Source organism: Triturus cristatus, chromosome 2_1, assembly GCF_964204655.1.
Source record: "Triturus cristatus chromosome 2_1, aTriCri1.1, whole genome shotgun sequence".
NCBI lineage: Eukaryota > Metazoa > Chordata > Amphibia > Caudata > Salamandridae > Triturus > Triturus cristatus.
The window spans coordinates 497,838,100-497,865,867 of NC_140581.1; the positions used below are offsets into that span (position 1 = coordinate 497,838,100).

At 44.2% G+C, this 27,768-nt stretch overlaps 1 protein-coding gene across 4 annotated transcripts in view; it reads right to left on the reverse strand.

The window, feature by feature from the left end:
• The window catches only part of BDP1 (BDP1 general transcription factor IIIB subunit), a 1,439,438-nt gene that overhangs the window by 449,671 nt on the left and 961,999 nt on the right, over positions 1-27,768 (reverse strand). For all 4 annotated transcript variants that reach the window (XM_085632357.1, XM_085632359.1, XM_085632358.1 and 1 more), the window contains exon 32: positions 13,026-13,062. In XM_085632357.1, the coding sequence (XP_085488483.1) occupies positions 13,026-13,062 (37 nt within the window). The remainder of the gene's footprint in view (positions 1-13,025; positions 13,063-27,768) is intronic.

Below are 27,768 nucleotides of genomic sequence, written 5' to 3' on the forward strand. Positions count from 1 at the left end.
CAGTCTCTATGCGCGGAGATGTAGTTTGTGGACACTCTGGTGTTTGACCATGCATGTTGCTGAGACTGGAAGACCTCCCAAAGAGGTAGAAGGACCAGGGGAAAAGATGGTTAAACACTTGTGTCTCTCCTGATTGCCTTCAGACCATGGGGCAGGAGAGGAAGTGATGGGAACACAAAGAGAAGACAGGAATCCTACTTTAGACAGACGCATCCCCTAAGGAACCCCTTTGACAGAAACTCTAGTGTGCAATACGTGCAACACCGCATGTTCTTGGCAGTGGGAAAGAGATCCAACCATGACTTGCCACACCAGGCTAATACGCATTGTACCACCTCCAGATGGAGATGAAATTAGTGGTTTGCCAGTTTGAGTCTATGGAGTTCGTTCGCCCTAGAATTCAGTCATACCACTAAATGGTTTACACTATAGTCTAAGAGATCTCTAGAAGGTTCAGCCATTTCCAGAGATGCAGTGCCTCCTGGCATAGGATCGTGACCCACACTGCCCTGTTTGTTGAACTACCACATGGCGGTTGAATTGTCAGCTTCCCCATGACAAGATGGGAGGGACGAATCCCAATCCAATTGGGCAGCCCAAACCTCCAGAAGGTTGATATGGATTTTATGCTCAAATAGGGACTAGATCCATCTGATTTCCACCTCTCCCAGATGACTGCTTCCACCCAGAGACAATGCATCCAACACTGCTCTGAAATTTGGATGGGATAAGGAGAATGACCTGCTGCAGGTCAGGTTAGTGTTCAACAGCCAGAAGAGTAGGTCTAAGAGATGAGAATGCAGTCTGAAAGGCAAACCAGATGTTGCTAGGAGACACCCACATGTGCCAACAGGCACCTGGAACCAGAAGGATGCAGGAGGCCAATAAGCCTGGAAGCCTCCAAACTGGCTGCACCCCAACCCAAGACAATTTGCAAAACCTATTGATCTCAGACAAAAGTGCACCAGCAGAGCAGGAAAATCTAAGTCTGCCTCCAAACCGTCACGCACAACCAAGTCCGCAGGAATGAAAGCAGTTTGGTCACAGCAAAAGCAGGTGAAGTGTAATTTCTGGTACCAACGCATCCTCTTGAGCAGTGAAAAGACTGTGCTGGATGTTGCATGGGCTGTGAGGTTTTCCTTTCTTACCTGTTCTCCTTGGTGAGACCGCCATCTCCCTACCACGTAGAAGGTCTAATGAGTTTTTTAAATAGAGTAATCGGGACTTTATCATGTCTGGGACAATGTATGAAGGCTTTTTATATGTATAACTATATTTGCAAGTGCTGGGGGTTCATTGGACTCCACATGTGGATTCTGATGATGTTATCTCTAAATAGTATTTTTCTAAGACATCCCAGTAAATATGTATATGCTATTCTGCCCAACTCCCCAAGTGTTCAGGGGGAGGCACCTATCCCATTCCCTAACGTTCAGAGTATAGTTACTAGGCCTGGGTGAAGCCCCCCTCTGTTTCCTATGCAGTGGTCTATCTCTCACAACAACATTTCTCCTGATGGGTGTCCAATAGGAATGATACCTGAGCCAGTTAAAATTGGTGTCTGTGTGGACAGTGGGCATTAAACCCTCAAATTTAGCCAGTAATCACAGGAAAAGGCAACCCCACGGCTGGGTGAACATTGGAAACTTTGAAAACAGAAGATTCTCCATTCTTTCTGGAACCCCACCTATAGCCAGAGAGGAGGGTAAATACTCAGTCAGATCTTGCTCATCTTTGTTGATCTAACACCAAGGAAGCATACACACCTGTCCAAGGAAGAGTGGCTGAATAGCCCCGATGAATGTCTTCAATTCTCTTTCCTGAGTAGCCTGAACACTTATCTATCATAGCTGGCGGATCGAGGAGGGACTGTAACCGCTGACCTGGAAAAGACACTTTGCTACCATTGCATCGATCGAAGAAGGGAGTCACTGATGTGACACAGGGGATTGGCGCTCAACCCCCCCCTGTCCACCCTGGTCGGAGAATGCTCAAACTGAAGGCCAACGTGACTCTGGGGTGGCTTAGCTGGGGACTGCAATTAGACTCCATGGGGTTTGGGCCAGCTGTGGGGGCGATTACTCCCCATTGTTACTTTCTTTTATGGTTCGCAGGTTGGGTGACTGGCACTCTGCAGTTTTCATGTCCGGGCAGTTCCAAGCTCAGACCGCAGGGTAGCAGGGAGGGGGGTTTTGGTGTTGGGGGGTGGAAAATGTTCGACGTAATTTCCTTGTTCAGATTACTTTTTGATATTAAAGTTGTTCATATGGTTGAATTTTGAGAAGAGACGGCTGGGTATTTTGCGCATGCTACACATACACAATACTCATACATATGTCCGCACAGTTAAAGCTCCTTAGCTGGAACGTCAATGGACTCGGGGATAGGTTAAAGCGAACACTGGTCCTACAATATCTTAGGCGTCACTCTCCCGACGTAGTGCTTCTCCAAGAGACCCACTTGAAGGGTAACACCTGTAGGGCCCTCAACCGATGGGGCTATAAGATGATAGCTCATGCTGGTTATACTGCAAGCTCACAGGGGTGGGAATCCTTCTCGGGGAGATGGGAGGGACGCACCCTCAATCTAATCTCCGCATACGTTCCCCCCGGTCTCCAGCACTCGACATTCACTGACCTAGGTACACTTCTCTTGGGGCTCCCTGAGGGTCTCCTTCTGGTGGGCGAAGACTTCAACGCTGTAGTCTCGGGATCCATGGATCGATACCCTCCAAGAGACCTGAATAGGTCAAACCGTTAGTTACCCGATTTTCTCGACTCCTTGGGGCTTACAGACATGTGGAGGGCGTTCCACCCCACCAGCACGCAGTACACAATTTTTTCGGGAGCGCACAAGAGCTTCTCCCGTATCGACTATATACTTACACCTGCTGCACAAACATCTTACATTAGAGAGGCCAACCATCTAGCTAGGGGCATCCCGGATCATTCCCCCCTGTGGGTGCAGATGGGGGTGGGGGAAATGCAGACGGATGGAATCGCGTCCATTAACCCATGGTATCTGCGTAATCCGCAGGTTAAAAAAGCACTCCTAAAATCTATCCGGTTATATTTCCAGGAGAACCAGGGCTCGGTCGATTCTGCGCAGATCCTTTGGGAGGCTTTTAAATCGGTTGTTCGGGGTAGTGCTATATGTCTCATAGCCGGTACCAAGAAAGAGAAACACAAAGAGTTGGAAAAAATTGAATTTGACATCCTAGGCCTTGAGAGGCTCTCAGCGGAAGATCCGTCACCTGATACACTGCACCTCCTACACCTCAAGAGGGAAGAATACAAATACATAGCAACTGATAAAGCCAGGGACTGGGGCGCGGAAATAGATGGTAGAATCTACGAATGGGGGGATAATTCCACATCGCCCCTTGCAGAGCAGGACTCCAGAGCCCTCCTGCGAGATATCAGGCTGCCTGCGCTTTCCCCTGATGATCAGTCGTATCTAGATAGTCCTCAAACGACTGAAGAGATAGCGCAGGCCATTAGGAGTCTTAAATCAGGAAAGGCCATGGGTCCCAATGGACTCCCGATCAAATTGTATAAGCTTTGTCCAGACCTGCTCTCCCTGCACTTGAAGGCCATGTATGAAGAATGTAGAGAGGGGGGTGCACTCCCGCCAGATAAGCGTCTGGCCTCTCTGGTAGTTATTCATAAAGAGGGCAAACCTAGGCATAAATGCTCCGCGTACGGACCCATCTCCCTTCTCAACACGGAACCCAAAATACTCGCTAAGTTATTGGCAACCAGACTAGTTAAGGTCATAAGTAGCTTGATACATGCTGATCAATCGGGCTTCATGCCTCAGCGAAATACAGCCCTTAATCTGCGGCGCGTACATGGTGTTATGGGAAGGGCTACCTCGATCCAGGAAAATGCCGTTATACTGTCCCTAGATGCATCAATGGCCTTTGACACCGTAGAATGCCCCTATCTCCTGGTGTTGCTTGAGGATCTGGGCTTTGGGCCTACATTCATGTCCTGGGTCAAATTACTATACGCGACACCGCAGGCACAGGTAATGGTGAACAACAAACGATCTGGGGCCTTCGAGTTGAGCCGCGGTACCCGTCAAGGGTGTCCGCTGTCACCATTATTGTTTGCTCTATCCCTCGAGCCATTGGCAGCCTCGATCCGACAGGGCCCTGTTATCCGCAGATAGAAATGGACCCCTGATTGGGAGGATCGATTCTCGCTATATGCGGACGATATACTACTCTTTTTAGCCTCCCCCGTAGGTCGCTTAGGAGTGACCTTGACATTTTCGCGATATTTGGGCGGCACTCCGGTTTCTCAATTAATTGGGATAAATCAATATTTATTGATGATTGCCCCATACAGACCGCAGAAGGCGGATTTCGTTATCTGGGTATCTTTGTTACACTTGACCCTAAACTGCACTATGCCAGAAACCTGCTTCCACCTTTACAAAGACTGCGGCGAGACGTTGCCACCTGGGGGACGCTGCCCCTCTCTCTCCTTGGACGGAGCTTTCTTCAAAATGATGTCCCTACCCCGTTTTCTATACGCGTTACAAAATGCTCCAAATCCAGTACCCGCTAGCTATTTTAAGGAAATAGAGTGCTTACAGCGTGAGCTGATATGGAGTGGGAGACCTCGCATAGCGCACAAAAAACTAGTCCTCAACTGGTATGATGGTGGCAGAAGCCTTCCGGATATCAGGAAATATTACTGGGTTGCCCACCTTACAGCCATAAATCAATCCACCTATCGCGACCCACAAGATCCGGGATATGCCATGGATAGATGGCTCCTTCCAGGCGGCAACATCAATGTGACCCTGTACTCCTCCAAGACCAAATTATCCCTCACTGGCCCAACCAGCCATGTGGGGAGGATTGGGCACGACGTACAGAAAAGTTTAGGTTGGAAGGGTAGGCTAACACTTGCCACCCCTTTGTGGGACACAGAACAACTAGGTCGGCTGAGGTCTTCTAAAGGCTTTGATAAGTGGGACCTCATTGGCATTTCCCGTATAGTTGATCTCTGGTCCAGGGGAGAGGTAGTGCCATTTTCAGGGTTGCAACGACAATATGACATGACAGACTCAGAATTCTTCCGATAGTTGCAGATCCGTCAAGCTCTTTACGCGGGCAAACCAAAGGGCACTTCGCTCCCTGACTCTTCCCCGCTAAAGGATAGGCTACTGGACGTATACCTGCCTGAGAAAGCAGTCTCCTTTACCTATAATAAACTGTTGCACAACACCTCAGACCCCCTAGAGCAACTTAGGGAACACTGGGTGACAGACGACCTGGAAATAGATGACGAAGAGTGGCGGGAGGCGGTGGCGTCCCCCCGGGAGGTGGGTATCTCTGCACGGTTACGGTTTGTCCAATTCAAGATCCTTCACAGGATTTATATTACAGGACCTCAATTGGTGCATATGGGGAGTGCCAGTAGGAGTGGTGTCGTAGAGGATGCGGACTGACAGGCACATACATACACATACTCTGGTAATGCGACCATATTCAACAGTTCTGGCAAGCGATACATCGGACCTTTCGAACGGTCCTAAATAAGACCTTGCACCCTGAGGCTAAACGTTGCCTCCTCAACATATGGGAGCCCACCGACCTTACCACCTCCGAAAAAATCTGGGTGACGCTGGGCCTTACAGAGGCAAAGAGGGACACTGCACAAAACTGAGGGTCTGCCACATCACCGACATTATCGAAATGGAAACAAAATATCGACTGGTGCATGTTTAGGGAAAAAACTGTATACACTGCACGGGGATGCCCCAAAAAATGGACCTCAATTTGGGGAGCTTGGAATGCCTATAGAGGGGATATATGTGAGGCGCCTATCGTTCACACAGACGATTCGGACCTGTCTTCTTGAGTCCACTGTTGTGACACTATTCTGTACTGTAATATCGGAATTTGCAATAAGTGTATTGTGGAGGATTACTGTATGGTATTTCTTTATTGTGCTGACGTGGTTGAATTTCTCAATAAAAAGAATTATCAAAAAAATAAAAAATAAAAACCTAGAAAGACCAGGAGTTCCCAAAAGACTTATACATCCCTCATTAAAAAAAGGATAGCAAAGCAGAACCAAGTATCACGCATCTCCTTCAGGGGTTTCTTCCCATACAACCTGGTGACAGCTGGTCAGGACGAGCAAACCATAAGGTGCTCGAGCTTCACAACTGCCTATAATGATGAGTCCATTCCGGCTCCTGTGCCCCTCGACGAGGAAGACAAAGATGCAGACGATTCACATAGGTACTGGGATAAAAGGTAGGATTTGGGGAGGCACTGGCATCCTAACCCCAACACTAAATGACATTAAGTAGAAAATAGGGCTAGTAGACAAAAACTACTTTGAATATGTTGGATCCAGAGGATAGTGTACATCTTCGCTTGATGGATTGGTCACCAGCGGGCAAGATAACCCAGTATGCAGCCAGCAGATTGAGAAAAACATTTAGCAAGGAGGTCAGAAGCCACCTCCAGACAGTGTTCCCACTCAACATTAGAGAAGAAGGCAGCTGCAACCCTAGAGATCAATGGTCAGATGACTACTTCTCTTGGCAAGTTTTCAAAGATCTGAAAAAGGGAATGGATAGGTCCTGGTGTGACTGTCAGGACAAGCTACGTGATGTTCAGTTCCGCTAGCAAAGTTCCTGGATATGAAGGAAGAGGAAAAAGAACCTGGGTCTTTCACTCCCCAAAGCATCCTGTCAGATTAGGCAAAATGCACCATAATGTTCCTGCATAACATGAACTGTGTGATATCTAGGCAGGTCACTCTTTTTCAAAGCAGTCACGAAGCTGGGGACTTGACCCTCTCTGAAACGGGCTAGGGGTCTGTGGGAATGGGTGCATTTTTTTGAGACACAAGACGAAGCCACGGAGGGAAAAGGAAGACATAGTAATGTACCTATGATCAGCCTGCCAGAGGGCAGCGAAGGCCTCAATATGATGACCTATTTTGAACAGTGGTTTAAAGACCTTGTACTAGCACAGAACCTCACCCTATTCTTCTCCATTGAAAAGACCCACCGCGGGTCCCTGCGAGGTACCCTTCTTTGGGGCCCCCCAGGAAAAATAGTTGCCAAGCTCATCCAGTTCAAAGATCATGACAAATTATCAAAGCAGCTCGCCAGTCCCACCCGGCCCATTAAAGCTTTTCTTTCCACACAATACCCCAGCAGTTCAACGCCAACCAGCCCCCTCTCTTGGGATCAAACATAAGAGAGAATTGGACCTTAAGTTTGCTTCTCCTCCAAACTAAAAGTCACCCAGAATAACAAGTCATTTTTTTTTCCGGAACCGTCAGAGAACTGTGATTAGCTGGAGGCCACAATTCCTAACCCAACTGCCCTGATTAATCAACAAAAGCCATTCAAATGATGGGCCAGAAGCCACCACCACTCTAGGAGCAACTAGCCCAGACTTTTTCCTGAGCAGGTCCAGTATGGCAGTCTATTGACTCTGGAGGTGGCAGCAATGCATCGAGAACCACAGGAAAATCACTCAGACTCATCCTCGGCCATCTTAGAGTCTGGAAAATCCCTGTCTACCTCCTTGTCAGGCACCTGCTTGCTTTCACAGGTGACTCTCCAAGCAGCAAATGAAACTGTATAGCCTGACAGAACCCACCACACATTGCCATCCTACTGCTTCTTAGCTCGAGTCCATTGATATCCCCCTCTCAGGAATTTGGACAGTGTTTTGATCTGGGCGAGCGCTGCATCTTCTATACATCCACCTTTCAGGAACCTGATTCTCGGATGCACTTGGACAACCACTTTCCTATCCCAGGATGATCTGGTTACCCAGTCTGGGCGGCAGACCAATGCTCTGTTGCCCACAGTACTTATTATTTGAAGGTTACTATTCATTTAAATTACGACTGTTAAAAAACCCAATAAATAAACATGGTTCAAAAACTCCCTTTTAGATATTAGCAAGTCACCATTATGTTAGTTTTGTACTCCACAATGTAGGGTGCATGGTATTTAAAAATGGACCATGTAGAAAACTATTGTTACCAGGTGCCTATAGTGACAAAGCCCTAAAAACTACTTCACTATGGCAGGCCTAGCTGTCCTATGTAGTAAACCAGAATACATATTTAAATATTAATACTGTATCTCAGCAATAGAACAAGCTAGTAAAATAATAAACCACTATTTTTGAAATTAATAAAATCCAATTCAATAACGATATTGGATTTTTAATACATATTAAGGAACACTAACTTTTAGAAAGTTGCTCTTTACCTGCCTGAACTGTCAGAAGGCTAATTGGCATAAGTCTCCCAGCCTGTGACCAAGTCATGTAAATAGGTGTGAAAATGTGACATGCCTCACAAGAGCAAAAAATAGGCACACCTGAATGGGAAGAGATGCCTCCTCTGAACTTCAAAGAATATTCAGAGTATGGACTGTGTGCATCCTGTTGGCACCCGGCTATCCAATCCTGCTAGACAGGTCTGTTGAGCAACATGTAACACGTGGGGCACACTAGAAAGCGAGATAACAGAATGCCAAGGCAATTCTTGTGTATCACATGTCTGGTAGCTGAAAGACTCTGCTTTTGTTCTACCAGATTTCTATCTCTGAGTCTGTTGTGGGTATCTGCTTCAAACTAGATTTCAGTGCCCTGGCAAGTGACATCTTAGACCTGTTTGAGGTGCCCTGATAAGTGACATTTTGGACCTGTATGCAGTAAGGCAAACAGGACCTACAAAAAAGAAGGTAGGTCATGGCCTGGGAGCCTTTACTCCTTTGGTCAGAGAGGAACTAAGAGTGTCTTAGGGTGTTCCCCACCCACAGGCTGGTGAATCCTTAAAAGCTGGACCCTCATTCAGCCTTCATAGAAACACTGCTGAACTTGTGAAAGGACAACAGGTGGACTTAACATGCTGGACTTTGCACCTCTGACCTGTGAGAAAAATCCTGGGGAGGCTGCACCCCTTTTATAACTGCGAGTGAAGAGAGATGGCCATGAGACAGATCCCACAGGCCGACACAGTTTATGTTGTGACGCCCTGTCATTGGTTTGGCAGCCTGTAAGTCTCAGCATATTGAGGTGAGCAGTGCTGCCTTCTTTAATATGCACAGATCCTCTGAACGAGGTACTGAATGATGTACTGGACTCTATTTCAGCTCTGAGAGCTACTTAAAGGGTTTTGGTGAGCTACTAGTAGCTCCTTGGAGACCCCTGATCTAAACGCTGTGAGTTTTCAATTAATTTAGTGCCTTGCAGAAGCCTCATTCTGCACAGGGAGCTATTGACTTTCCTAATAATCTTAACAAGAGTGTCATGCTTTGTGTCTACAAATAAAGTTCCCTTCTAATCAATGCTCCGATTGCTCACTTTAAGCGTTCAGCTGGAATTTACACCTTTACAAAAACTAAAAAATGATTTACAAGATATTAATTCTAAGGAAAATTCAAGGTAATAAAAATCCAAATAGTATGTAAAAAATAAACATTTTCTATTACAGTCTTCTCTGACATAATAATTAAAGTTAATTAATATTAGTCTTAAATGTATCTTGTCATAGTAATACTAGTCATTGTACTTGTAGCACATTATCATTGAACTTTAAAACAATGTTGTCTGGAATGATAGGCCTGCAATACGTACATTGTCTTTTTAATAAACTCTTTAATAGTGAAAATGTAAAACAAGAAAGAACTGTAATAATAAGAAAATCCACATGCCAATATTCTCTAAATATTTTACTGCTTTAATGGTTTCACTGTGTTGTTACTATTATGGAAATGTCTCTTTGTTACAGATGGATTAAATTAATTGTGCCATCAAGCAAACAGGCTGAAATTTCAAACCTCTGCATGACATTTCTAGTGATGAACAGATTTCTCACTTTTGGCTTGTTGGCTTTGAATTTGGAGGGAGCCAAACAATGAACAAGCATTTACAATGCAATGGTCTCGGCATTGGTAAAGTTAGAGCTATTGGCATTGCTCATGACATTATTTTTGTTTATGTTTTTGTTTTTAAAACATTTAAAGAAACGGCATTGTCATGAGCAATGCCAATAGCTCTAACTTTAACAATGCCGAGACCGTTGCATTGTAAATGCTTGTTACTGTTGATTTACCCGATATTTCAACAAACAGCCTGCAGCAAGCACATATGCATGCGGCCTTCCATACCTTGCAAAACACTTCATCACTGTCTTTACAAGTTCAAAGCAGTTACTATCTGCAAACATGGGGCACTTTATTCAGCTACCTCATTTAGTAATTAGGCCGCTTTTATGGACTCTGCTTGTCACTCCACTGCCCACAGCGTCCCGAGACCTGCCTTGTACAAATAAAACCCCTGAACAAGCACCCCCCCCAGGAGGGCGGAGGCAGCAAAGCAGCAGGTGAGAAGTGCCGCAGGTATTCCTGGAATCTGCCCGTTAATGGCCACAGCCAGCTGAGAGCCCGGCCGCATTCCACAGTGGGGCAGGGGAAACCGGAGCAGGCAGCGAGACCGGGGTCGATTCCTGAAGGGATTCACTGCAAGAGAAGCCGGTGCAGGCAGTGAATCCAGCGCCATTTCTGCAAGAGAAGTCAGGGGGCCAGCGAAACATGAAACCACGGCCTAGAAGTGACCGCAGCTGCAGGCCCGGCTGAAAATTTCAATTCCACAGTTGTAAAGAGGTTTGTAGTGGACAGAGGCGAAGCTATCAATGGTACAGCAGGTACAGTGGCACTGGGGCCCACTGCACCCCAAACATATCCATTTTATTACTACCAAACCAAGTGACGTGGGAGTGGACACTCCCCTCGCGTGCGTTATGGCTCGTGGCGATCCCGGTACAGCACTGCTGTAAGCAAGGGTAAAGGTCACTTACACACGCTGAACCCACCGTACCAATAACCGGCTCTGGGCTGCCATATTAACAGTCTGCACAGCGGTTCTCTCACGTTCACTTCTAGGTGAGGGGGCGAGGTCTCACTCTCGTGACACCCCTCTCTCTTGAGGGAGTCTCTCGCTATCAAGCATTGCTGAGGGCCTGCAGCAGAAAGGAGGGCCCGAGGGGAAAATTAAAGACCAAAGAGGCGCCACGAGGCTGCATGAGCGTCTGTTAAACTGCACGTCATTAACGACACCTGTCTCCGAGACTGAAGCCGAACCCAGGTCCGCCAGAGCCGGCGCCCTCGCCGCAAGCAGTGAGTGCCCCCACCGGGTATACAATGGGTTATGGGGAGGCCGGAGTGCCAGCACACAGCTCGCATCAGGGGCGTCTAGGGCCCCCTGGGGTGTCGCAATCGGGCCCTGCGGCAGAGTGACCAGAATCTTGGGAGCCAGGGGTGCAAATCACCCCCCCCCCCCAAACCCGTCGGCGGTGTCAAGACCCATGGGAGCAGAGACACTTGAGAAATGTCAGACTCCCGGTGGAAGGGAGTGACGCGAGGCAACCCAGGAAATATTCTCAGTCACCCGAGGAAGTTAAACAGACCCCTAGGAGAGCGGGGAAGTAAGACCCCCTAAGAGGGAAAAGTTTGTGGCAGAAGGAGGAAATGAGTTGCACCCTGCCATTCCCGGTGGAAGCTGTGTGAAGTTAATCTTGTACGGCCCTGCTTCTAGGACACCACCACACGCCTGGGCTCCAACTACATTATACTGCAGGGAAGACGCAACCGCTTTTTCTATTCAGTCCATCTAATGAATATAAGCACATCCTTCATTGCCCACTACCGGCTCTAACAGTTGACACTCTGTACCTTGCGTGTGCCCCTCCTCCCACCCCCAAGACTGGACAGGCCTACAGCCAAGCCCCCAAAACTACGCACACTCCCCAAGCCAAGGCCTTAGAAACGGACTACACGAGGACTCAGACTGCACCAAACAGCTCCTTCATGTCGTGGGTCTCCTATCTCTTCTGTAACAAGCCGAGGGCACCGGAAGACACCACCGCCTTTCTCCGAGGCAGAGCAGAAATGCCTCGGAGAAACGCAGCGTCCTTTTCGGATTCAGGATTGCTGTTATCTCCTCCTTGAGACTTCTTGCAAAAAACACGCCCCCCGATCCGAAAAGGACGGGGCCTAATCGGAATGACTGACCTCTTCTCCAATGGCTGGCCAGCATTCAAGAGGCCAGCCAATGGAGAACAGGGGAGAAGAGGGGCGGGTTCAAGCCCCTCTTCTCCAAGTCATTAAATCTCGGAGCTAGACTGCGCAAGCGCAGCCTTCGCAGCCGAGACCTAAAAATACAACATCTGTACACTTTTGGTCAGTCCTTTACTTGTGATTGGATAGCTTTCTCGTCTATACTTCTTCCTGTCCGGGAACACTTTGTTCTCATTGTGTTTTGAATATATTTTGCCACTACTGATGTTAGATCTTGCACTACAGTGTATATGAGGGACTATTTTCTCTCTCTGCCCCAAGCATCAGCTGGTCGCATTGAACCTCCTTCTATTTTGTGCATGGACCGCTGCAGTATTGGCAGGCAGCCACCTTTGAATGGATTTGCTGAACATATACGAAAATCTATCCATAGATGGCAGCCAAAGATGTGCATGCACTCATGGCAACTATCTTTGAGTACATTGTCTTAAAATAGAAGCCATTTTATTCAAAGATGGCAGTCACCTATGGCTGTCACAAATGTGCATGTACACTGGCCATTTATTGGAAACACAAGCATTGGCGAAGCTAAGGGATTTCTTGGATGAGACCTAATAGCTTTGACAATGCTTGTTCATAAATGTTTTAAGATATATTCTACATTCCTGTGCTGTGCATCAATTGACCAATGTATTTGACAAAAACATAGATATTTACAAGCAGGGAAAATAAATCAGTGATAATCTGACAGAAATGCCATTAAGTGCAGATTTATGCTTGAAACACTATCAGAGCCACCAATGACTGGACTCCAGAAAATCTGTATCTGTCAACTAGGGCAAACCCTTTCCTAACCTATAAATATCAACAAACAACAATACACATATGTTCCCCACCCTCAATGTATACAATTACTGTTTATATGTGTGTTGAAATCTGTTTTATACCTTGTTCTTCTTCAGTACACATTTCTGGAATCTCATTCTAGAGGAAATAAAAGAAAACATTATTTATCTTAACTGATAATTGGCATAATAAAAGAGGGCACAAGTGCACAACTTCTGCTAAAGGCATGATTTGCTTTTCACATAAAATCAATCCTCTGCTTCCCATAGCTTGCTCCTGCCCCATAATATTCCACATTGCCCTGTGGCAGAGGTACTTACCATTCCCAGTACTTCGATTACCTCGAGGAGAGGTATTTATCAACTATATCAGAATTTAAAGGGCACTTTCCCCAGTTCATTTCAGCAGGTTTGACCTGATGAAAATTACCTATAGAAAATTGCAGGGAATGACTGAGACACTCATAATTTCAATTTGTGCAATAGTAAGAGTTATCACACACAGCAGGTTTTAAGAGGACATTCATAATCGGGAATAGACTACCACGATGGGTACCAAGTAATATAACAGTTATGAGAGTGTGTACTTGTGCAGGGCTTTCAAAAACATACGCCAGACATGGAAAAGCAGCAAGGGTTGGTAAAATATTATAATCGATTTGTTCCCAAAAGCCACAAAAACTACATGCAGCATAGTTCATTAATTGAAGGTACACACTAGTATCAATTTTATAAATTACATTTAACACCATGCATTTGACAATGATCTCCAACTTTCTATTTAATTTCTATGATGTAAAAGAAACTTTATTTAACTCATTTTCTTTCTGATAGATACCTAATCTTCAGCAGATTCCTCATCAAGACACTTTCCAGCATTCAGGCTGAATCCTGAAGATTTTTCAGCAATTCCTATTCTATTCACTTCCGATGGGTAGCACTGTTACAGTGCCAGCCATGCAACAGTGAGTTGTCCTTAACAGAAGAGACGTAAGAAGACAATGACTGAGTACCTGCCAACTAAAAACAAGCATTTGCAATGCAATAGGTCTCACATTTACGAGAGTTTGAGAAATTGGCATTGTAAATGACAATGCTTTTATTTATGTGTTGTTTTTAAAACCGATAAATAAAAGCCATTGTCATTTACAATGCAAATAGCTTAAACTCTTGCAAAGTTGAAACCTATTGCATTGGAAATGCGTTTGGCGCCTGTGCTATAATTTTTTTTTAAAAGTGTTAGGACAGAGTGTGTCCAACAGCAGGCAGGATAAGGCTATTTGAGAAAATAGTGCTCGGAAGCTGTAATTAAAGCCTACCAAGTAACAACACACGTAACAGGGGTGTCGCCATAGGAGGTTACAAAATAAGATAAGGCAGTACTAAGGAGGGACTACCAAGCCTTTTTACCAATAAACAGCCACAGTTTACAGCGGACAAGAACACAAGCCAATGAAAAATATGGGCTGAGAGTGGGTGGAGCTTCAAGTTCCTACCTGAATACAGCATGCCTAGCAGAGCAGCGCATGCGCTGTCCAGGCTCCACCTAAAAATAATATTTCTGAAATAAATGCATTTCCTAGCTGTACAAGTAGCCAAGCCCAACCACTAGATAGCGACGCTGCCTAGTCTTATTCACCAAGTCAGCTCTAGTCAATTTATTGACTTAACAAGGATGAAAGAGCTGTCACATTCCTGCCTTTATTCAAACTTGCAACCTGCCACCCTGGATCTGGAGGTAAAAAGGCACAAATACAAGACGGAGTGGTAAATAGGCAAGCCACTTGCTAGCCACAAGATTCAGAAACGTGACACTGTGTTGAGCATGAAAGACCCCATTTGGTTGCTGTGTCAGCTCTGAAAGTTTATATTGGGCCCCAAAAAGCATCTAACCTTTCAGTGAAAAAATGTTTTAGTTCTTAGTCTGGGAGGCAAGGGTATTCATCTCAGCACATCTTATAAGATGCCTCTTCTGGCGGTAAATTCACTAATTAGCAATTGCTAATGCACAAGGGAGGCTAACTAATAGAATTGTTTCCCACTGATATTGTTATGGGTGTGGCTTTTTTATTAGCTGCCTATCTGCCCCGTTGACCGCCGATTTCCAGTGCTAACTTTTAGCAACATTTGGAATTCTGGGATTTGTAGTCTTGCCACCTATAGGCCTACAAATGACTTTGGGATAAAAACGCCAGGGCTGGATACAGGTGCTGCTGAAGACATGGGACGAGCATACAACTATTCATTTACTGAGGTCTTCGTAAGCTTTATAAATGTAGTTGATGGTAAATATTGCAGACTGGGCAGCAATGGGTGGGAATATGGAGAGAGCGTGGTGGGTGATGACTGAGGCTGACATCACGGTTTGACATAATTTTTTCACATTTCCCGAGCCTAACATCACAATTTTAAGCGTGCTATTACTTTAATGGCTTTTGGGTCTGTATCAATCCCCATTTTCCTCATCTTATTAAAATGTATACATTTTTTTTTTTTTTGACCAGTGAAAATTGTAATCTAACAAGTATATTCCCACGCATTTAGCTAGTAAATGCACAATACGGTTTCTGTAGTTTTAGAGCGCTAAGTAGCAATATACAATAAAACAATGCACCCGCCTAAAGACAACAGCATTGTAGCACTAACATGTGATGACTGCGCTATTATTAATGTTCATTGAGAAACTGCACCTCTTTTTTTAACCCCAATGCACTGTTGACGGGGGTCATCAATTTTCCTGGCGGTCAAGACAGACAGCAGGAATAGACACCCAACAAAAGACCCAATTTCTGTATACTTCTGTTTCTGTCCTGGTGGGACTGTGCGCTTTATCGACTACTTTGGTCGTCAGTCACTACGAGCAAGGGTCCTGAAAGCAGGGGATCTGAATTAGGTAGAAAGGAGTTTCTGCAGAGGGGTTCGAGCAGTTTAAAGAGCTCAAGCAGCTAGAGGAACGTCATACAGCAGTTTGCAAAACCCACCTGCAAAGCCACAGACGTCACACCTTTCCAGAAACTCTGCGACAAGTTCAACTACTTCCATCTGAAGATCAAGGTCTTCTACGACAATTTCAGCGAACCAGCGCCAGACGCCACTCCCCCACCCACCACCGCTTATAAGCTGACCACCACGACCTGGGATCCCGCTACCGTCGAACTCATCACCATAACCATGAAGAAAACACACTCAGGAGCCCCGACGTATCCCTGCCAACCGCACATATGCCACAGGGCCGCCGCCGCCATCGCACTAGGACGGACCAACAACGCCTCCCTCAGATCCGGCAGCTGCCCAGACGACTGGAAATGGGCGGAGGTGAAACCCCTCCTCAAGAAACCAACGGCCGACTCAACGGACCTGAAAAACTACCGGCTCATCTCTCTCCTCCCCTTCGCGGCCAAAGTCACCGAGAGACTCGTAAACACCCAGCTGACCGCCTTCATCGAAGAGAACTCCATCCTAGACGCCTCAGTCTGGTTTCGCAGCAACCAGAGCACCGAGACTGCCCTTCTCGCTGTCACCGACGACATCCGCATGCTACTCGACCAGGGACACACTGCAGCCCTCATCCTCCTAGACTTCTCCGCAGTCTTCGACACCATTTCTCATCGCATGCTTGCAGCCATACTCCACGAAGTGGGGATACAAGGAGCCACCCTCGACTGGATCCAATCCTTCCTCTCCGGCAGAACCCAGAGGATTCGACTGCCTCCCTTCATCTCCGAACCCACGGAAATCAACTGTGGAGTACCCCAGGGATTATCACTCAGCCCCACGCTCTACAACACCTACAGGGCCCCCTTCGCGCCATCGTTAGACAGCATGAGCTTATGCTCTCACTCACCAAGAATCCCGAAGACACCAGACTAAGCTGCCTGAAGCTCAACTCAGAGTAGACCGAGGTCCTCATCCTCCGACCCTGCACCTCCGCCTGGGACAACACCTGGTAGCTCTCCACCCTCGAGAACCCACCCACCCCTACAGACCACGCTCAGAACCTCGGCATCATTCTTGACTCCTCCCTCTCCATGAACCGCCAGATCAACGCCATCGCTTCCACTAGTTTCAACTGCCTTTGCATCCTCCGTAAGACCTTCAAATGGATCCCCCCCCGACTGCAGAAGGACCTTCACCCACGCACTCATAACCAGCAGACTGGACTACGGCAACGCCCTCTACATCGGAATCAACAGGACTCTTCTACACAAACTCCAAACCATCCAGAACGACGCAGCCAGACTCGTCCTCGGGACACCGCGTCACGAACACATGACCCAACACCTACGAGGCCTCCACTGGCTCCCCGTCGAGAAGAGGGTCACCTTGAAACTCCTCACCCACGTCTACAAATCCCTCAACAACATCGGATCCAAATACCTCAATGAGAGAGTATCCTTCCATGTACCCAGGAGGAACCTCCGCTCGGCCGACCTCGCCCTGGCAGAGGTCCACCGCATCCGCAGAAAAATAACTGGCGGGAGACCTTTCTCCTACATCGCAGCCAAAACCTGGAACAAGCTCCCTGTGAACATCAGACGCTCCCCGACCTTGCACACGTTCAAGAAGGACCTCAAGACCTGGCTCTTCGACTGATCCGGAGCCGCACCCCCCCCCCCCCCCCCAGCACCTTGAGCTCCTCACGGGTAAGTAGCACGCTATATAAACCCCTGATTGATTGATGTGTGGATAGAGGGATGGTTAAGAACTCTTGAGAGAGACTCGTGGTGCACAGAGGCCGCATCTTGTCGCCCTGCCAAGGAAGGATGACAAGTGGAGCAAAACCACCCGAAACCGAACACTCGCACACACATTCCAGCAGAGTAGCAGGCTCCCAAACCACTGGCCTATCTAACCAGCTTGTGAAGAGGCTGCAATGTTTCTTTAACAGTTTGTCCAATTTTCCAAACTAGGCATTTTTTTCATGTAAGAAAAGGGTCAGTGTCTGCCTACTGGACAAGTAACCACATGGATAAACAAGTGGATGTGAAACCAAAAGCCGTCTGGAGCCACTACCAAATGAAACTAGCCCAGGAATGTAAAAAAGGAGGAGGGGCAATCAAATGCTGTACAGTGTGATACCCAAACAAAACATTCTCTGAGTGAAATCGCCAGGGACAGAACTAAGCAGGCAAAGGAGGGGCATTTACACAAATGCACCAATAACAAGCCAGCATTTCTGAATGCCACAGATAATAACCAATGGCAATTGGTGGGTTTGCTCAACAGATACAAACAAAAAAACAAGCATTTGCAATGCAATAGGTCCCACGTTTTAAGAGTTAAAGCTATTGGCGCTGTAATGGAATTTTTTTTTTTTACGTATGTGATGGGTGGGACGGCACAGAGGGCGGCTAAGCTGAAAAAGCATCGCCATGAGTTGGAAGAATCAGCGACCTTGGAGGTGTGGTGGGTGCGGGCATGCACTGTTATGGGAGGGGTCCCACCTAGCCAAATGTGCGTGATCCTGAGAAAACAAGTCTTCTCCCTATGCCTCGATTTCTTTACATGTCGAACTTAGGCATAAGCTTAGAAAAAGGTTAAATGTTGTTACTAAGCAATATATAAATAACCGGAAGTTAACCTTTCCTGCAGTAGACAAACAGATAACTCAAGAGGTAATTTCCAAACATTTAATTCCCAAGTAAAAGAACTTGGCAGGAGTTTGCAGCACCCAACCTGTAACTGTGGATATTGGAACACATAGTGCTGGGGGGGTCCCCACATACTTGAAAACAGTCATCGCAAAATGCCAAAACACGGCATGGTGTGTGATGTAGCTAGAAACCATCCTAGAGGCACAACCTTAGCGTAGGCAGACTACATGACCCCTGTTTGGATCAGCCAAAATTGTAGTTTTCTTTGCACTTAAAAAACAAAAAAGATTTAAAACAAAAAAAAGAAGAGCCGTATGTCTAAAGAGGATGGGAAGGTGACCTCTCGCTCCCAGAGCTACTCGGAGTGTGAAAGGGGTGTCAGGGAGCAAAGCCAGTTGCCAGGCAGTGCCCATCTTAAGCCACACAACATTGTCGTTGGCTACCAGTGCGTCCCCCACTGTGCCACCCATCTGGAGCAGGAGAGCTAGGGGGCAGGACGCAAGGCACAGCGAGGCCCAGGGGGGGTGATGGCACATCAGGAAAACGGGCAACGCGGCACAATGTGTGCCGAGAAGCAGATGAAATTAGCCTTATTTGGAACCGTATTTTTAATGGCTGTCTGTGCCCAAGTAGGCAGGACACTTGCAGTCTCACCGTCACCTCTGCCATCTGCTCACGCCATGGCATGGCCTGCTAATAAGTAAGCTAACCACGTGGTAAACACAAACGGGTGGTGTAGAAGACTAGTAGCAATACACCCCCCCCCAGCGGCCTAAAAGAATTGTACGCAATAGCCATGAAGTAAGCAAAATGGCATAGTGAACAGACCAGCTACCTAGAAGTGAGCCTGTGTTCTGAAAATCTTATGTTGGGCCAGAAGGACAGCAAATGAGTCCTAAAATGTATAACTTGGCTGTAGGACTGACTGGTCATCAGTAATGGGCAGTTTAGTTAGTTGGCAGGATGCACTATAAAACATAGTTATAAACACAGCACAAATCGCTTTAAAGGTAAACATGGCACAAGGTATGCAGGCTGAACACAGTAGTCTGCAATTATACTATATATTATTTCACAGATGAAAACAAATTGAATGAGAGGCAATATAATGGCACAAATAACTCAAATACAACACAGAACAGATCAAAAATAGAGATGTATTATATCTTCCGTCTTTTATTGTTCTTGTTGTACTTCGTACAAAACAGTCAGCCACCGCGTTTCGCCCAAACACGGGCTTCTTCAGGGCTGAAATGGCATATAATACAAAACCGTTCTTAAAAAACAAAGTAATCAAAGACAGACAATCATTCTAAAATATCAAATGTCCATAAATGATAAACTGAGAGGAAAAAGCGAAAGAACCACCATCTTAACCACGTGGTTATGGAAGCAAAACACATTTCAGGAAAATGTGTGTGTGTAAGAAAAAGACCCTTGTGCAAAAGTATCGCACCCGTGAAAAGAAAAAATACTTGAGAAATAAGTGACCCCTGTTCCACGCAGTTCCAAAGATAACGTGAATACACCAAGAAAGAGAAAAATGAGAAAACTAAATGCCTGTAGCCTGAAATAAGCATGGCTACAGCACAAATGCGTTAGTTATTGAAGCTTACCAAAATTATTATGAGTGTAGGATATTTCTTTTGATGATCAGCAAACAGAAAAACGTCAAATCCGTCAAGCTGTATTAGATAGAGAAGCCTTTCCTTAATGAGTAACCAGTACTAAAATGCCAAGAAAGTAACGGATTGTAAAACCAATATAAGCAAGAAAAACATACCTAATGTGTAACGACAATGAGACACAACGACCTCAGAGACCCAAGAGTAAGCGATCTTTGTCTGAGGTCTTAATCTGTAAAACAAAAAAGTCTCAGATCAATAGTCGCACTCTCATAAATCATGAAACATTAAGCAGCTGCAGATAGTGCATTCCGCCCTTCATGTTATCCAATTAAAACGTCCTAATCGTATACCAAGCACTCTGATCGAATATCCTAAACCCATAGTTACGCAAAAAAGCATTGAATACCAGAGAGAATACAGTGAAACACAAAACAAAAGAGGAAAAAAAAGGAACAAAAAAACTGCCCGCAATTGGAGGCCAGATGGATTTGTACTCTGCGTTCGTCTATTGAGGGCCTTAATGCTGATAGGGAATTGCATTACTTTCTTTAAATAATGCATGGCCTTAAATAATTTAACGTTCGGTCTGTTCCCATACATATACACGTTGATCTGTGTGTGACAATTACTCAAAGGTCCATGTGTTTTTTGAATATTATCAGCCTGTATTGTGTTCCTGTTGAAATCATGGTTTATTGCCATACGGCATTGCATTTCTTGGATGCATTATGCTTTCAGGCTATGCCTTTGTGTTATGCCCTCTATTTACCTATTTCTGATGTAGACACCATGGTAAATTTTAGAATCTGTGTTAAGGATTGTTCCAAGTATACATGCATTGGGCTCTGCTGCACCCAATGTTTTGAGAAAATTCTTTGGATACAAGTGGTTCCTGCTTTTAATCATTCTACTAAAATTTGAAATATTTTACTATACCTTAAGTTAAAAAGACTATTATTGACAATGTCGAAAATGCGATGCATCTGTCGATGTTCTCTGTGTCTCCTCTCCTTTCACGTATACTTTACTAAGCCTGGTCACCCTGTCTCTTCCTTTGGGTGGAGGGCAGTTCTTGCTCTGCTTCTGTTTTACAGTTTTCCTCACAACAAGACGCTTTTTTGTGCTGTTGTAAACAAAGTGAAGATAGAGGAATGTGTGTGGATGTGGTATTTTGCCACTTCATGAGTATAGTGTAATTATTTACCCCTTTTAAAAAAAATGTCTTTCATTAAAAAGAGTCCTTTGTTATTGGCTTTCAGTTGACACTTTTGTTTTTTAACTAAATTACATGTAATTTAATACATTGTAATACTTACAGGAAGACGCTTATTTCTTCCATCAACATCCATCAAGGGTTGAGGGACTTGTTACTATTTGGTATTACACCGTTTTTATGCACTCAATATCAGCTTAATTGCTTTTATCAATAAATTTTATGTCATCTATACGCTAGATGACCTTTGTGTGTCGCTTTAATAAAGCTTCTTGTAGTCGAAATTTTGCATCCTTTAGTTAGTATTTTCGATTCTATTGGTGACTGATATCTGGCGCCCAACTTATAATTTGGGCGTGTAATTGTGTTGTTTTGAGTTAATAAAAGTTTGGATATTTAATATCGTGTACCCTTTATTTGGCACTCGCTACTTTGATGTTGATTGATAGATGAGGGCCAATATTTGTATCATGAGCATGGCGATAACCTGCAGCATGGTGTGCCTGTGATTTTGGCGTTTTAAAACTAATATTGTATTAGTGTCTGGCGATTAATTTTCGCTACGGGCATGAAACCGGAAGTGTGGTTTCACGAGCGACTTTGATTCTCGTTCTAGTTGTTTTTTCTTTTTTCAAGCCGTTTGTCCCGGAAGTGCTTTATTGTAATTGCTTCCTGGTTGGCGGTTTGGTGACGTTTGATGTTTTAAAAGCCCCTGTGCGGCAAAGTACTTCCTTTACTACTTGTCAGTCTTGGTACGGGACGCGACGTACGGAGACGGTGTCGGATACTCTATTTTGGACGTGGCTAATACCACTGTTCGGTGAGTTACAATGCAGGTTGCGCTTATTGAACTTAGGTTCCGACACCCATTTGCTCTATTGCGAACGGGTTGTCGAGTTGTGAATATTATGTGGCCTTGATTGGTCGATTTTTCACTAATGGGGTTTTTCTTTTTAGTGTGTATATTATACGTATTCCCCGTTATTGGTGAATAACTTTTGTGTGGCACGGATGCCAACACAGTAGACGGGTGCCATTTGTTGGCTTGTTGCTTGATGCTTTTTTGATTTTGTGCTTGTGTCATTCAGTGTTTGTTCATTGGTGATTCAGTCACCGCAGTATGACAGTGTTCGTTTTGAATGTGCATGTGCTGGTTTTCGATCAGTTTCAAACATGTTAGAAGTTTTTTTGGATTAGCGTCGCCTGTTGTGAAGCCCGACCTCAGTTGCGGGCAGTTTTTTTTGTTCCTTTTTTTTCCTCTTTTGTTTTGTGTTTCACTGTATTCTCTCTGGTATTCAATGCTTTTTTGCGTAACTATGGGTTTAGGATATTCGATCAGAGTGCTTGGTATACGATTAGGACGTTTTAATTGGATAACATGAAGGGCGGAATGCACTATCTGCAGCTGCTTAATGTTTCATGATTTATGAGAGTGCGACTATTGATCTGAGACTTTTTTGTTTTACAGATTAAGACCTCAGACAAAGATCGCTTACTCTTGGGTCTCTGAGGTCGTTGTGTCTCATTGTCGTTACACATTAGGTATGTTTTTCTTGCTTATATTGGTTTTACAATCCGTTACTTTCTTGGCATTTTAGTACTGGTTACTCATTAAGGAAAGGCTTCTCTATCTAATACAGCTTGACGGATTTGACGTTTTTCTGTTTGCTGATCATCAAAAGAAATATCCTACACTCATAATAATTTTGGTAAGCTTCAATAACTAACGCATTTGTGCTGTAGCCATGCTTATTTCAGGCTACAGGCATTTAGTTTTCTCATTTTTCTCTTTCTTGGTGTATTCACGTTATCTTTGGAACTGCGTGGAACAGGGGTCACTTATTTCTCAAGTATTTTTTCTTTTCACGGGTGCGATACTTTTGCACAAGGGTCTTTTTCTTACACACACACATTTTCCTGAAATGTGTTTTGCTTCCATAACCACGTGGTTAAGATGGTGGTTCTTTCGCTTTTTCCTCTCAGTTTATCATTTATGGACATTTGATATTTTAGAATGATTGTCTGTCTTTGATTACTTTGTCTGTTTTTTAAGAACGGTTTTGTATTATATGCCATTTCAGCCCTGAAGAAGCCCGTGTTTGGGCGAAACGCGTTGGCTGACTGTTTTGTACGAAGTACAACAAGAACAATAAAAGACGGAAGATATAATACATCTCTATTTTTGATCTGTTCTGTGTTGTATTTGAGTTATTTGTGCCATTATATTGCCTCTCATTCAATTTGTTTTCAAGTATTTATTCACGTTCTACAGGCAGCAGAACGTTTGAGGTGGGCAATATTCTATACTACTAGTGACTGACTTTGGTGGTGCAGTCTTCTGTGACCCGGCTGCTTCTTCTTTCTATGATTATTTCACAGATAGCAAAACTGCCTGCCAATGATAGGAGGGAGGGTGTGGTCTGCTAGCGAGGAGGCAACAGATGGCCAGAGAAGGCCAACCGAAAGAAACCATCTGTGAAGTCCCTGTGGAAGGAAACCAAGCACCCAAGGCAAGACCGATGGACACTATTGACCAAGCAGAGTAAAGGAATTTCCAAAAGGCAGGCCAACCAACCAACCGGAAGTGCTGGGCAGAGCTTAAAAAGCTTAAAGCCCATATTCTGAATACAACATGTCTTTTGACTAGGCAAAACATAAAACTGTAAGGTGATGTCAAGACTGAAGCAGCTAGCCATATGCTGAAAACAGGTCTGGAGTGTAGAGCAGCTTCGAAATTAATATGGACTTAATTTTTGAAAGGCAGAAACATTATATTGGTAAATTCATGTGCCGAGCTCCAGTAAGGGAAACAGTAGGTCTGCCACATAACCTGAAGAACAAATGTATGTTTTAATAGAAAAAATTAAAATATGGCCTGCACCCTGTCACTCTTGTTAAGAGATTTTGTGATAATAACAACCTTAAAGATTTACAGTGTTACAAATATCTGACCACTGCAAATTGCAGCCTGCTCTGAGCAAACAGTCAGATCCATGCGCTCCAACACGAGACAAACAATGAAGAAATAACATCCAATCCAACAGAAATACACTTAAGCAGCATTGTTTTATCAAAGGAAAAAAAAAACAGAACTGGAATTAGGTCTTTCATACTGTGAGGAAAATGAATTTAATTATGCAAACAGTAGAATGGACCTATATAAGTTTGTGTGCAAGTTGAAACTAGCTAAAACTCACAGTAACAATATCTTCAAGTATCCTCTACGCCACTCACCGAAGCCAACCCCCCTAACCAACAAGAAAATGTAGTTGTAACTCGAAAACCTTTGGTCATTGTTCTATGAAAGTAATGATGAGGTTGCACAAGAAGCTGGGCTACCGGAAAGAACTGGAACCAATGATGAAGGGGGCCTCTTGAATTTAAATCTTAAAAAGGAAGATCATACTCCGTTTCGCCCACGTTCACGTTTTATACCCCCATTGCCACGAGATAACTTAGACATCTTTTCTGACAATGTTACAATGGATTTAAAAGAGCTACATTATAGAATGGCGCATAAAAAGAAAAGGATAAATCCCAAACAAGCGCAAATCCAAAGAACTGTAGAAAGAATTCAAAAAGAGAATGGAATTCTGGTGCAGCCCTCAGATAAAGGAGGGAATGTCGTAATTTGGGGACGAGAAATGTATAAAACTGAGGCATTAAGTCAATTGAACAACAGTAAATGCTATAAATGAATCGAAATGAGAGAGTATGAGAGGGTAAAATACCAATTTTTTGAAAGACTGGAATTGTGGAAACAACAAGAACTCTTCAGTTGGAATGAATTCGTGTTTTTAAAGCAAGATAAACCAGTAATACCAGTCTTTTATATGATGCCTAAAGTGCATAAGAGCATGTTCGATTACTTTTTAAATCCCATTGTGAAATCATTAACATCACATATAAAAGACTCTACCCAATTTTTTAAATGTATTTATGATGTACGGTGGGATGATAGTATGACATTATTGACACTTGATATTGCTACACACTATAAGAGTATAAGACATACTGATGGTCTTAGAGCAACTGAATACTTTTTAAAAAATGAGACCTATGAGATTTTTAAATCACAAAAGAATGATCTTCGAAACAATGGAATGGTGCCTCACTAAAAACATATTTTTGTTTGGTAATGATCTGTTGCAGCGAGAACAGGGGAGGCAATGGGCACCTGCTTCACCCTCAGTTATGCTAATATACATCTTGGCTGGTGGGAGGAGCAGGTGCTCGGGGGTCCAACGCTGGAGCATTGGTCTGAAAATGTTTTACTGTGGGTAAGATTTATTGATGATGTTTTCGTGCTGTGGCAGTGCACGGAAACCGATATAGATCTATTTATCAGTGATCTTAACCTGTATAATTTAAATTTAAAATTTGTGAGACATTACAGCAAAACATCTACAGATTTCCTCGACATTAGAATAAAACCCAAGGGTGAAAAACTAGAAACCACCATCTTCCGTAAACCCACCGCTGGTAACACTATTTTGCATGAGGGGAGCACCCACCATGTGCCACTCATCAGAAGGATTCCTTTTGGTGAGTTCTAAAAGGGCACGGAGGACCTGTAGTAACACAGATGAATATGTTTTATTCAAAGGGGCTACCCGTTGAAAATTATACGTGGAGCCGCAGAGAAAGCAAGAAACTTGGTCAGGGAAAAAGTACTGTTCGAACCATCTAAAACTCAGCAAAAAAAGAAACAGGAACATGAGAAAACCCATAGGTTCATAACAACTTTTAATACCAAGCATAATCAGGTGAGGGCCATTTTAAAGAACATTGGCACCTTATTAGAGGAGATCCGGTGTTGAGCCTTAGAAGTAAAAAGTATCCAGAAATAACATACAGAAAATCGAAGTCTTCAGATTGTGAAGAGTGAATATAAAGAGAATTTAGGCACTTCCACCTGGCTGCAACAGAGGTTGGGTTTTAAAAAGTGCTTTAAATGCAAAGCGTGTCAGCACGGAGTCAGTCATACAGAGTTTAGAACACCTTTTAATAAGACCATTAAATAAAGGGCTTTTTAACTTGCAGGTTAAGCTTTGTGGTTTATGTTGAAATGCCCCTGTGAAAAGATTTATATAGGGAGCACCAGTTTGCCTATTCAAAGTTGATCAGACGAATCCGTCTTTACAGGGGCCCAGAGATAACTGCCTGTCGTGGAATCTCCGCGCCTCGCGAGTTCCACGACAGAGCAGCATTCCAATCACACATCACCACACATCTCCCTTTTTCCAAATTAAAGACTAATCAAACATGAAATAAGAAATAAATAAATCAGCCTAAAAATGATACCATAAAGAATACCGTAACAAACTATGAAATACAGAAGAACAACACGCTCTCCTCCCCTCTAACGGAGAAAAACGCTAATCACAAATGAAGTCCTGGTATTTGCTGGGGGTAAACTTAGGACGGACACTTCTTCTCACAAATCCATCATCCAATTGTGTAGGTTGATGATAATGAGAGACATCTTGTTTGTTGGGGGTAAGACCAGGATTGGGGTCAAGAGCAAGACGAGAGATGTTCCACCAATTTCCATCTGAAAGTTTTGCTGCATTTTTTCCTGAGATCCAGAATTTGCAAAGGTGCCTTGAATTTAGAGAGACCCTTATCAACATGACACGGGTTTTTCACTCGAACTCAATCGCCTGATTTCAGTTTGCTGCAATTCAAGTTGTCATGAATTCTTTTTGCACTTGAAACATCAGAATTGCATTTTGCTGTGTTCCAAGAATCATTGATATCCACAATTTTTTTCAAACTCGAGGTTATCCAAAAAGGGCAAAGATCAGTTGCAGCTTTTCTTCCTCGCATTAGTTCAAAGTGAGTTTTTGTCGTGTCACTGTGAGGTGTCGTTCTGTAACTCCAAATCAACTCTTTCAAAGCAGTCTCAACGTTCATGTTACACTTTATAGTAGACGGTATACATTCAACTAAAATTCTATTGAATCGTTCGACCTTACCATTGTTTTGGGGGTTGTACAAAGGTGTTTTGATATGCTTAATATTACATTTTTCTAAAAAAGATTTCATTTCAATGGAAACAAATTGAACACCATTATCAGTTAAGATTTCACCTGGAATACCTTCTCTTGCAAATACATCTTGAAAAAAATTGATGACATTTCTTGTAGTAGGCTCCATTACTCCTCTAACTTCTACCCACCTGGATAAATGGTCAACTAAAACAATAAAATATCTCATGTAGTTAGGTAAAGCATGATAGGGTCCTTAAAAATCTACTCCAATACGTTGCCAAACTCTTTCAGGACAAATGGTGGGGAATTCAACAGACCCTTCAGTTTTTAAACCTTTATCGCTGACTCTGCATTTAGTACAGTCACGCACATACAAATCTATTTCATGATCCATACTAGGCCACTATAAGTTTTCTA